The sequence below is a fragment of the Natrix helvetica genome (genome assembly GCF_964273705.1).
Source record: "Natrix helvetica genome assembly, chromosome: 1".
Classification (NCBI taxonomy): domain Eukaryota; kingdom Metazoa; phylum Chordata; class Lepidosauria; order Squamata; family Natricidae; genus Natrix; species Natrix helvetica.
In genome coordinates, this window is record NC_138548.1 from 103,463,343 (window position 1) to 103,476,975 (window position 13,633).

The window sequence follows — 13,633 nt, forward strand, 5'->3', positions numbered from 1 at the left end:
TCAAACATTGCTTTATGATTAGTCATTTGAGAATATAGCTGGGGGAAATATATTAAAAATGTGCCCAATCAAAAGCATTTAAATAAAAATATTTTTAAAATATCTTTGATCCTTATGTATAACAAGATGGTTTGAAATAAACTAATAAAATGAATATATTATAAATAAACCAAATAATATTAATAAAATGGTTTAGCCGAACCTGACTTTTCAAATTAATATGTTTGGACTTGGTACCAAAAATATCATAATGCCGCTACCAATTTTATTACTATGGAAGTTTAAGAATTAAAATTAAAAAAAACATCAAAATAAGTCTGTCTATCTTGACTGCTCTCTCTCCTTTACTGTATAATGCACTTTTCTTAATAAAGTTTAACTGAGATCACTTCCTTCTAAAGTTCCTGTGACACAATAGGGACAGAGAAGCCTTCATATTTGGAGATCCATGTCATTTAGGGCTCTGCAAGCAAAACTAACAGCTTCAATTGGACATTAAATATATAGACTCAAAGTCTGACTACACAGGTTAAATCTTAATGGTGTTATCTGCATCAAGTGAAGGTTCCAAGAAACCTTCAGAGATACTCATATAGAAATCATTACAATAGTTTAATCAAATAGTTTTTAAAATGTAGCTTGACTATCTTGCTCAGGAAGAATGGTTGTTAAGACATTGGTAAAGTTAGCTAGTTGGTACCACTGAGGCCACTTGGGAACCCATCAATCATGTTGGATGCAAAAATACATACAAGTGACATATCTAAATTGATTTAAGCTATCTTCTGGATATAAAAATATATTTTATTGATCAGTTTTCTATGTTATGATAAATCGCACTCAATACAATGTTTAATTTAAATTTAAAACAACTACTAAAACATTTAGTAATAATGACATAGCAAAGCTGCTCTGAACAGCATTTCATTATCTTTTCTGATAAATTATAATTAGACAATAATGTTCACATTGCATTTTAATGCCATCAACAATAACACAATTCACTTGACTGAAAATTTCCTGTTGAATCAAGAGCTTATACTCTTTATACGGTAGATTAACTCGGTGGTTGATTAACTCACGTTTGCTTGGTTGAATTCCATTAAAAACCTGAAACTGAACTTCATTGTTCTTTCAAGATAAACCATAAGAAATATCCTTCAGAGGTTCAGCTCCAATAAAGGGTATAGGTGATAGACCTATATACATTACTAGCTGTATATCCATGCTTCATGACCAAACTATGTGATAGGGCTATGCAAGAGAAATTTGACTCACAATCAGTTGACTCAGTGGTAGTCAATGATTGAAACACATAAGAGAATATCAGCCCCACCGCCTTGGGTCCAGAGTAGTTCCATAGGTGGAAGGCATAGACATTTTGGTGAGGTACCGACATTTAGTACCGTAAGGAGCCTCTGACCACTCCTGAATGAAAGAGTGGAACATCTGCCAGTTTGAACTGAGGTAACGGAATGTGAGGCAACTGGCAGTTGGAACAGAGTTCTTTTCAGGTGGGGAGGGAGAGTAGAATGTCTAACTTCTTAGCATCAGAGTGTGCTAATATAAGGCAAATGGCAGTTGGAACAGAGTTCCTTTCAGGTGGGGAAGGGGAGTAGAACTCCTTAACATAAGAGTGTGTTAATTACTGTATAAGAAATACTAATGATCTGATGGTCATTTTGAAAAATCCTTTCTTACTGAGCACCTAGAAGCCAAGAGGAATATATGTGCCAAATTTCAAGTTTGTAGACTTTGCAGTTCTGGCTATTTCGTGATTAAGTGAGTGGTACTTGGCTTTTGTATATACTGTATATAGAAGATTCTATCCTGGATGCAACATAAATGCATCTCTTATAGAGCACTTATAATTGAATAATAATAAATAAGGACAGAATAATCAAAATAACATAAATGTTGTAAATAAACTTCAAGAGCAAAGGCTAACAGCTTTATGTCATGATGAGGCTAATGGGAAATATGACTTGAAGGCACCTAAAAATCTCAGCTGGCAGTGTTTGAATTGACTTCCTTTCTTCTATTCGGAATTTGGTTCAGCTACGTTTCTCCAGACAATAGCACACACTAAATGGGAAGTGCTGCCTAGGCTGACTCAGTAATATTCAGACTTCTTGGAAACCATAATGGGTTATTTAAGATAAAAATAACAGTATGAGTGCTGATTCACAAAATAAAGGGTTGTTTCCTACCTGGTTCAATTAATCGAATTAATCCCTCATGATGAGCTACTCTATCTTTCCAACTTTTAGTTTTGCTTGCTGCTACTTCCAATTTCTTCTTTACCTCCTGAAACAGAATTAACACCAACATTATACAGAAATATTTTTTTTCAACAGAGATTCTCAAAACAGCACAAAAAGATTCCACAAGATTACAAAAAGCTGGACTTTTAAGTTTTTACCTGGGTGTAAGCAGGGATCAGATAAGGTCAGCACATGAAGGACTACACAATTGCAAACATTTGTAAAGCATGTATTCACAGTGCCCAAAGCCAATCTTAGCTGCTGCTAAGTTACCCATCAATTACTAGGACATAACTTTATTGTATATCCCTATAGGCATGCTTTCATAGCTACGATAACTTTTCCAAATTTTATCAACTTCCTAAATCTATCCCTGATATGGCTTTGAGTTACAATTATCTTTGATCCATCTCTGCTCATTTTATTATTGTACCAAACTGGTACAATATTTTATCCTGGTAATTCTCTATAGATAATTTTCAGTTAATATCTATTATTATTATTATTATTATTATTATTATTATTATTATTATTATTATTATTATTATTATTATTATTATTATTATTATTATTATTGCATCAACAGAATTGTATCACAGCGGCCAGTTGTTTTGCTGGATTTGGCATTAATTACTAGTCGGGCCCCACCCAGGGGCCTAGGACGTCGTAACGTATTTTCGTAATATGTGTGCGGATCCAAGCAGTGCGGCCTTTTGCATTTGACTGATGGTGATTTTGTCAATTTTTAACTGTTTTAAATGTAATTCCAGTGCTTTTGGAATAGCACCCAGTGTGCCGATTATCACTGGAATTACCACTGCTGGTTTGTGCCATAATCATTGAATTTCAATTTTTAAGTCCTGGTATTTTGCGATTTTTTCATATTCCTTCTCGGCGACCCTGCTATCACCTGGTATTGCGATGTCTATGATTGTAACCTTACTTTTCTCGACCAGTGTGATGTCTGGTGTATTATGCGCCAGTATTTTATCCGTTTGTATGCAAAAATCCCACAAGATCTTGACCATCTGACCCTCGATGACTTTTTCAGGCTTATGTTCCCACCAGTTTGTTGCTGTTTTAATGTTATAATTTTTGCACAAATTCCAGTGGATCACTTGTGCCACTGAATCGTGCCGCATTTTATAGTCAGTCTGCGCGATTTTTTATTATTATTATTATTATTATTATTATTATTATTATTATTATTATTATTATTATTATTATTATTAATTATACAGTACAAAAAAAATGCCCAATAAGAGATGATTCAATTCTGTGAAGTGGTCAGAAACTCTACAGTCTGGAGTCTCACAGAAGGTATAATCAAATGACTTAGATAGCCCTGTTACCAACACCTGAACACATTTAGGTGACTGATGACAAGCTGTTGTGCACACATGCTTATGGCGATGACTTGGGAAAGCTTTACAGCACCCACACTGAGCCCTCTGAGGAATGCAATTGCCTTCACCCTTCAAGGAAGAATGCTTCAGGCATATTAATATATTGTGCGAAGTGTCCCTTCGTATACTTTGTATAATCCTAGGAAGGTTACACTAGCTCACCTCATATTGTTCAAAGGCTTGCTTCCTCTCTAATTCCAATTCTTCCAACTGCTGCATGGCGACCTGTAGAGCATGTTCCTTCATTTTCCTCTGGTTTTCCAACTCTTGCTTTTCTGCCTCAGTCACTTGAATGGCCTGTTGCTGCTGCAAATGCCATTTTTCCAACTCTGCTCTCTTAGTTGTCTCTTCTTCTAGCAGTCTAGAAAAAAATTAAGTGACCAAGGAGGCATATTAATTCAGGACTGACACAACATGTATGCCTTTCCCACATGAGCTGAATAGTTAAGAAAACATAACCTAAAACAGTTCCATGGAAATTGCTCGTTTTTGTGCTTCAAGTCCATCAAGATACCACATTCAGAAATGAAAGCATCCCACACATATGGCAAGTGGTTTCCTTTTTCATTACCCCATTTAGCATCTGCAGGTAATCCTTGACCTATGACCATAGATGGGACCAGAATTTTGGTTGCTAAACAAGTCATTATGCAACTGGACCCAACTTTATGAGGTTTGCCATGGTCATTAAGCAAATCATGTTAACTAAATCATATGGCAGTTAACTGAATTAGCTTCCCCAATTGACTTTGCTTGTCAGAAGTCATTTGGGAAGCTCATAAATCGCAATTGTGACCATATGATCCTGTGCCTGTCATAAATGGAAGCCTGATGCCAAGCATCTGAATTATGATCATGTGAACATGGAGGAGGTAAGATGGTCATAACTTTGAGGATTGGTGGTAAGTCCTTTTCCAAGGCTGTTGTAACTTTGAACCATGGTTAAATGAAGACCCATACTTCAGTTAAATGTGCTTCATACATTTGCTTCAACTTACTTTTTGGTCTACAAACAACTCCATATGACATATTTTGTTTACACCTCTGTAGAACTTAATATGCTGAGAAGCAGAAAGAAGGAAACAATCCTTCAGAATGATTCAAGGACAGAGAACTCTTTTCAAATGTAAGAATGATATTTAGGGGTGAAAGTTCATTCTCCGAGTTTGTGGGTTGGTTTCCGAACGTTTCCAAACAAAATGTTCAGAAACCAACCCACAAGTTCGGAAAACAAAACTTCATCCTCATCCTATACCCGAACTACAGATATTTGCCACTATTGCAATGATATTTAGGTTACTTGGATAGTCTATAGTTTCTATAGTCTCTGCCATTCTTCCTCTGGAACATAAATGACTGCCAGCCTTAGCATCCAATTCTATCAAATTACACACTGACCTGGACTGAAGTCTCCTGACAGTTTCCTCATCTTGACGGGCTTGTTTCTCATCCTCCAAAGCTTCCTGCAGCTGATTATACATTTCCTCAAGTTCTTTGACTCTCAGTAAGTACTGTTCAAGCTCAGATGATTTCTGAGCAACCTGTTCTTCCATTTTCTGTCTTACCTAGAAAACAAGAAATGAATGAGTGCTTCAGGACAAGCCGTGCTGCCTATTTCCATGTGAGAGAAGAAGAAAGTTTGCAGCTTTTCCTTTTTGTCCAAACATGCCCATGCTGTAAATATATCATTAAAGAAACCACGTCAGGGTTATCCCATTCTTTTGCTGACATGTACCATTTTTTCTCTCTCCAGTTCAAGACTGAATTGATCTTGTAATTCCATCTGAGTCTGCAGACGTTTTGTCTCTTCTTCTGATGCTCGAGCGGCTGCCTCTTCTAGTTGCTGGGCCAAAGAAAGAAAACAATTATCATCTGTTTCCAATTAATGTACACATGAAAGTACAGATCAGCTATTCAGTATGTATCTACAAAGATACTTCTTATATTTTTTTCATAAAAGTAAACATTTTATCAAAGGGAAATATGTATGTATGTATTAAAAATTAAAAAGAAAGGAATGAGGTGCATTAAGAAGGGGGTAAAGTAAGGAGGGAAGGATCTCCAACTCTCCCCTAAGGCTTCATGTAAAACATTCTGAAAAGATCAATCGCTATCAGCTCTCAAATGGTGCATAAACAATACAAAGTTGGTGAAAGATTAAACTCTACATAGATTTCTGTAGAGCTGGAGATAAGATAAACATTTCCAAAAATAACAGAATCAATGCTGAAAACTCATGCAAAACCTGTTCCTTCTAGCTCAAATTTACTGTCAAAATAAGTAAACGGCAGTATATTGTTGCACAAGAAGTATGAGGAATTTGGCAACTAAATTTCTCTAGTAAAGTAATCACCACGTATTTTGAGTCACGCCCAATTAGAAGTTTCTGAATGGTTTAGTTAAACGAAAACAAGGAAGTAGTATAAAGAAGCACTTGTGTAACATTTAATGCTTACAGTAGCACCACTGTTGGTTCCTAATTTTCTCAAATTGCTGTTAGGAAGGCACATTTCAATGACTCAGGTAATTTGGCTTGGCTGAACTGATATTTTTTTTCTATCAACAATTAAACTTTAGGTTTGGATTAAGACAAACTTGAACTCATTCTTGTTTTTGTTAAGTTGCTATGATGCTTAAAAAAATATAGCAAGCCACCATCAGTGTCAAATACCCAAATTCAGCATCTATGACAGAAAGTTTTTCTAAAACTTCAGAATGACACAATACTCCTGCCTCATTTCATAAGTACTCTCAGTGTTCTTGGATTCATTACTTGACTAATGCTGGAACTTTTCCTTGAGAGTCTGGTTGAAATATATAAAGAATAGGTTTTATGTGCTATATTCTGTTCTGGTATATTTATTCTTTGCTTGAATGCTCATTTCATTTTACATTGAAAGTGCTCAGATGTAAAAATATATCTCATTCTACAATCACCATTAAAGATATTTTAGATGTGCATATGTCAAATTTTAGCTGTGAAATATCCTAACAATTCTGCAATGATCAAAGCTGCCAATGAAGAGCTGGCATCTTAGTTATTATTTACAGACAGTTACTGTATGCTTTCATAGGCATAAAATACTCATGCATATGAAAGCATTAGGAGAAAAAAAGCAGACACTCTTATCATTTCCTTAGTCTGCAAAATTATTTCAAGCTTAACTGAGTGCCTGGCGTCACACAAGAAACATCTCCTTGACTGCAAAATAACTAAGATAAGCAATGTGCAAATTACTGGGAAAAACACCCCTGTTATCATTCCAAACTAGAACTTTTGTGGTTTCAGTACATAGCATTTTTCTTCCAACAACTCTTTCTTTAAATCCAATAAAACATCTATATTCACCCCCAATCTTTGTGGGGACAAATAATTTCTCCTGCCCTCTCAGTTTTCCATAAGATAACATTTCCAGGAACATTTAAGAAGAATGATGCAATTACCAATTCCCTGTGGCAATGCTGTAATCTTAAGAAGGAACTTCACCAACCTGTCCTTCTTTCTGGATGCCCTGAAGACTTGATTTTAGACAATTGTGTTCAAGGCATTTTCCTAGGAAAGTAGACTATTTTATTTCCATATGTTAATACATACATTGCTATAGTCATGAACCACAGTGTATTGGTTAAGCTACTGGACAAATAATGGGTAGACTGGTTCTAGTGTTTTAGCTATAGAAGCCAGCTACGAGGCCCTGGGCCAGTCAATCCCTCAGAGTCCTAATCAATGTCAGATTCTGCAGTGAACAGCCTGAAGCACAGCCTCCTCAGGGCATCATACATTGACAGTTCTTTGCGTGAACTAAGTGAGCCTGAAACAAAATCAAAAGACCCTACTATCTAGCAGGACAAATTTTAAGAACATCATTAATCAAGAATAAAAAGAAGAAGAACAATGACTTCTAGGGTCCCCTCAAATCTATGGCCTCAGAAATACAGTTTACAACTAAAGTACTAATCCTACATTCTAGAATGTTACAAAATCTCAGATTTACCTTTCGGACAGTTTCCAGTTCCTTCTGTTTATTTTCATTTGCTATTTGGAGCTCTTTCATTTGTCTCTCCAGTTCTGCTTGTTCCGCCTGCAGTTTTTGGCGTAATTCTTTCCGTTTCTGGCGTGCCTCTTTATGAGGTGAAGGGCTTTTTATTTTCAGCAGATGTACCGTTGTCTGAATGGCTAAATAATTAGAATAGCCACAATAATATTTCTAGCTTAAGCCCATAAATACCTTTATTACTTTTTCAATCTTACAATGCTGTTCCGTTTCTAACATTCATCAATAATTTTAAAAATAAAGCTACATTTGTTTGCAAAAAACCCCATAGTGTATCAATACCAAATGTAATAGTGATAATTATAGTATGTGAAATATCAGAATGAAAAGAGTTAATATCAAATATAATTTGTACTTTGTAATAATGCTAGTTCTCCATACAATGAAATACATTTTTCACCCCAATCACTGCATAGGGGGGGTTAGTCTGTGATAAAACCAGTCAGATGTACAATCAGACATATAATAGAGAGCCAAAATATTTGGCAAGAAGAGAGAAACAGAAATAGTAATTAGATAATTATTTAACTCAGAATAACAAGAGTTGGAAGGGACCTTGGAGGTCTCCTAGTCCAACACCCTGCTCAGGCAGGAGAGCCTATGTCATTTCAGACAAATGGCTGTCCTACCTCTTCATTGGCCTGAAGCTTAGTAGGACATCTACTGTCTTATTAGTAATCAGATTTATAAGTGACTTCACAACAGGCACACAAACAGAAGGTTCCATTAAGCAGTGAATAGAAAAACAGAATTTACAAGCTTTCCCAGCTGGCTTCTATCAAGCAAAATGGTAAAAGTTTACCTTGAAGCCACTCCTGTTTCTTCTTCTTATCAGAGGCACTAATCTCAAAACATTTCTCTGAATTATTTATAAGAAAGAGACATTTTTTGCCATCTTTGTCGGGCAAGGCCTAATAAGGGAAAATTAGATTTAGTTTTCTATGAAGCATAACAAATATGACATTGAACTGACATTCACAATATTGTTTGTTAGTTTCAGAGCCTCTGAACATATGAAATATCCTCAAAATAATATCCCCATGCACAAAAGTTAAATAAGAATAAATATTATATCACTTTTTTCTAAAACAAGCTAACAAGGCATATTTGGGGCAATTCAATTTTTTCTCCCAGTTTCATGGAACAAAATGTGCCATAGATAATTGTATTCACAGAAAATATTTGAGTGATATGTATTTTTAGAACATCCATACTATAAAGATAAAAATGGTATTGATCAATGCTGTTCACAAGGAAAGTACTTTATTCTGAATCATATTTACAAAACATGTCCCACTTCTAATATAGCCTTTGCAGAAACAGGCATAAATTAAAATAAAGTGTACAAATTTTTGTAGGCATGTCAGAGAGAAAAAAACCCCAGCGCTATAGTCTATATATACTACTCTTTTTCACTGGTTAACAAAAATTCCATAAATTAAGAAAGATTCCTGAATGGGCATTTCAAAAAATAAAGATTCTTCCCTCTTTTCATGAATACTATTGTTAGCACTCCATTGTATTCTCCATGAAAATAAAAATTCCAGAATTTATCCCACAGTTTGAATCCAATTTATGTAAGTTATGTTGTTTTCATGTTCATCATCTAGAAAAGTTTTTTAAAAAAATATTTTTACCTCTGCAGTACAGTTGCCATCCAGTGCAATGTCTCCTCTTTTGTCTTTTAAATCTTCAGTAACATAGTAAGATATAACATTTGGTTTTAAAACAAACCAACGTTCTGTCCAGTTTTTCCTTTTGTGACCCTTCTTCCACATATAACCCTATAAAAACAAAGAAATAATTACTTTATTACATAATTTTAACTTGGAATGTTTAAATTCTTCAAGAGGTATTAATCAGACTTGTCAATCCAATTACTGTAGGCATTTAAATATAATTTTTAACAAGCACAGTTTATGAAAAAACCATCAGAGTAACTCAACGAGAAAAAAATGTAAATCCTTCGAGAAAAAAAATCACCCACACTGATATTTATTGCATGGATAGAGAGGAAGTCCTCTCTTCCAATAAGCACAGCTGACCATCAGCCTCTACTCCCCAACCCCCCCAGTCCATGGACCGACACCTGCCTGCAGTATGCCAGAAACCAGGCTGTGCAAACAAGCGAAGCCCCATCCACAGGATGCAGGCAGCTTGAGAAATCACACCCCATCCCATCCACTGAAAAACCTCTCTCCATGGAACCAGTCCCTGGTGCCCAAAAGGTTAGGAGCCGCTGGATTACATGATGTAAAAAAAATTGGTGTTTGAAAGGCGTAAATTATCATCTTCTATCATTCAGTATCAAATAACCCTGTTGAAAATTTTAAAAGACAAGAGTACATACCTGTTAGAAATTATCCACTTTGTAAACTATTTATATAGTGTGAGACAGAAAGAAATTCACATTTAAAGATAGATCTTTCTATTATTTAACATGAAATAATTTACTAGACACCAAAGACTCTGAATATGCTATGAATCATCCCTTGAATCTTTCCCTACCAATTTATTAGCATAAATACCCACCAGGTTATTTTTCTATCTTAAAACATTGCAATATGAAAGAGAACTCACATTAGAATCACAGATTTGGAAATGGCTACTTAAGCATCACATCTAATAGCCTAACTATAAAGGAATCCAAATTCAAGCATTCCTGAAAAAATGGCCATGCAGCCTCCACCTGAACTGATTTGATAAAAGGGAGCCCACCATCTTCCTGGATAATCAGTTCTGTTGTGTATTAAGGCTTCACTCCGGTCCGCTATTCAAGCGGGAAGAGACATTCGTTCTGATTGGCTGTCCATCTGACAGCTGACTATAAAAGAAGCTGTCAGATGGAGAATCAGCTGTTGCTGTTAGCTGAACTGTCACTGTTAGCCGTGTTGTTAGAACTAATAAAAATTTAGCTAAACATTATTATGTCTCGCCTCCGTTCTTCCATCCTCTGTTCCCAGAACAGAATAAGTTCCATTCTCAAACACTTCTTATTGTTAAGAGGCTTTTTCCTTCCCTAACATTCAAGCAGAATCCGCCTTCCAGTAACTTAAATTCATTTTTTCATGTCCTATGTTCTGGAACAGATGTCTTCCATTTGAAATTCTTTCACATATCCAAAGAAAGGCAGTTAAACTATCCCAATCACTATTTATAGGTTACAGTTTTTAGTGCCCTGGTCATCTTCATTGCCCTTTCTATAAATATGTGCCAGTTTTTTTTTCCCAAATCCTCCTTAAAGTGTGGTGATCAGAACTGGACATTGTACTCAAGATGAGATATAAATAGAATAGGGTAGAAAGATTACTTCCTGAGTTTCAAAATTATGCTTCTATTGGTGCAGCCTGAAATTGCATTTTCTTGTTTTCAGCCAGCTTGCACTGTTGATTCATACTCAGTTTGCAATCTATTATAGGTAGTCCTTGCTTAGCCCATTTGGGACCAGCAAAACCATCGCATAAATGCCATGGTCACTTACTGAAAAACCATGTGACCATGACAGACTTATAATGTCACTTCCCATGTGTTTGTTATGTGCGTCACTGCAGCTGTTAAGCAAGACATCACACAATTGCAACTTGAAATTTTATTTCCTCATTCTCCATTAATTCTGCATATCAGAATTTCTTTTGGAAAGTACAAAAATGGTGATCGCTAGACCACAAGGTCCTATGACAGTGGTAAGGAGAGGTGGTAAAGCTGCTGGTTTTATACCACTGTAACTTCGAACAACCATTAAACAAGACATTTGGTAATGAGGACTACCTCTACTACTCCAAGATATTTTTCACATATCTCATGTTCTACAGTGCATGCATGCATAGATTTTTGTATCCTAATAAATCTTTGAATGTTAAATCAATAAAATAACCACCTCACTGGTTAAACATAAAGAAAAATAAAGGAACATTATATGCATATAGCAAAACTAAATAAACAGACAACCACCGCACTAAATAAGCTCATCTACTATGGGGACCTAATTTCTGGGTGGGAAACCAGATACCGTCAGCTAACTCTTCCTTTTTCTCCTTCCTGAAGTTGGGAACACTGCTTACTATCTTCCAAGCCCCTGGCAATTCACAAATCCTTCAGGATACCTCAATGATACTGCATGAGAGCTTGTTAGATTAATTCCTTTAATATCCTAGGTCATTTATCTGGTCCTGGATATTTACATTCATTTCAAACATATAAATATCACATCCATTGTTCTATTAGTCTCAAGCTCTTTCAGTTCTGATCTTCTCAATGTCCGGACACATCACAAAGAGTTTTATTGAAGAAGACCCAACTAAAGCAAGAGTTGAGAGCCTCTGCCTTTTCATGATCATAGTTCATCACAGTCAGCTACATAGTCTATCCTATTTGCCTTTCTGAAAGTTATTCATTTTAGGCAATCCACAAGTTTCAGTTAAACATTTATGAACCTTAACTAAATCAGTTTCCTCACTAATTCTTGTGTCTTTCTCTTTTACCTGTTTTTAGAAATCTGAACTGTAGTGTCAATTCACCAACTGAAACACAACAAATACACAACTTCATATTTTTAAAGATAAAAACTCTTCAATGCTTTACTATAAGGATATACTATCCGTAAAATAAAGCACAATACGAATGTTGCTGAATCTCTGTAAAGCACTGAGTGAAGTTTAAAGAAAACTAGATTTAAGCTAGATGTCTTAGATCAATTGCAACATGTGACAACTTTTCTAAAAACTTTCATGAAAGGCAAACGAGGCATTTTTAAAAAATGCTTTATCATAAAATATCAGAGCTTCAGGCAGCAATGTACAATTTGTTGCATGCAGTGCTGTGATCTTATCAGTGATAAGAAACTTGTGCTGTGCTCAAAGGACATTAATCACAATGCCTTACAAAGAAAATGAAATTTGGGGAATATTAGTGAATCGCCTGACAGAACTGAGTCAGATGTGCAAGCAATCCTTAGGGGCCTCGGTTGCATTAAAACTAAACCACAATTGACATGTGTTTTAAGCAAATCTTTCTCACTCTTCCCCCTTCCTAGCCATGCACCTGGACGTCTGAGATTTACGCTTCCTCTTTATGCCCTCATATGCTCCATGTTTCGTGTCATATTCAAATTTGAGAAACCGCAGACAACAGCAAAATAAATGTATGCATTTTTGTAGAATTTAAGTCCTACAAAACTTTGTTCGCTGTGCTTTTAAGATGCTTATCATCACATTACTATTTAGATTGTGGCAAACAGGATATTGATAACTACCCATTTGCCCATAAGGCTACACTTTGACTGAGGGGGGGAGGAGGATGGCCGTGCCCGGGTTCCCTCATGTGATGACTACCACCTCCTCAGGCTGCTTTAGGCAAGGGGCAAGCAGTGCACATGTGCAGAAAACTGCTTTGTTTCTGCCATTAGCCAACTGAAGGAGCACACAGCAACTGCACAAAGCGGGATCTGACTCAGCTTCTTCTGTCTACCCTGCCATGTGCTTATTTAGATCTGATTTCTAATTTCCCTCACATGGGCTGGACATGGACAGCCAAAGGGCTGGATGTGGCCCAGGGACCATAAAATGCCCAGCTCTGATCTAGGATATCATTTTGGTCTTGGGAGTAAGGCTGGTCAAATCCTCAGTAAGTGGTTTGCATGACATTACAGGACTTAGTTGCTTGTGGTAAATTCAGAGGTGGGTTCCTACCAGTTCGGACTGATTCAGCCGAGTAGGTAGTAACTCGGCCATCCACGCACCCAAGCCAGTTCTATTGTTGGCAGTGCCATCTTGATTTTTGGTTCTGCACATGCGCAGAACAATCTCCATTGCAGAAATGTAAATTTTCCCCCTTTTCTAACGTTCTGCACATGTGCAGACCTTTTTAGGTGTAAATGCGCATGTGCGCAGAGCGCAGATTTGGCGTGAGC

The 13,633-nt window shown here is 36.2% G+C and overlaps 1 protein-coding gene across 1 annotated transcript in view; it reads right to left on the minus strand.

The window, feature by feature from the left end:
- Positions 1-13,633, minus strand: part of SWAP70 (switching B cell complex subunit SWAP70) — a 38,330-nt gene that overhangs the window by 2,218 nt on the left and 22,479 nt on the right. The window contains exons 5-11 of the mRNA XM_081937078.1: positions 9,363-9,509; positions 8,528-8,636; positions 7,666-7,847; positions 5,406-5,513; positions 5,069-5,235; positions 3,833-4,031; positions 2,211-2,307 (exon numbers count right to left, since the gene is read on the minus strand). Coding sequence (XP_081793204.1) covers positions 2,211-2,307; positions 3,833-4,031; positions 5,069-5,235; positions 5,406-5,513; positions 7,666-7,847; positions 8,528-8,636; positions 9,363-9,509 — 1,009 coding nt within the window. The remainder of the gene's footprint in view (positions 1-2,210; positions 2,308-3,832; positions 4,032-5,068; positions 5,236-5,405; positions 5,514-7,665; positions 7,848-8,527; positions 8,637-9,362; positions 9,510-13,633) is intronic.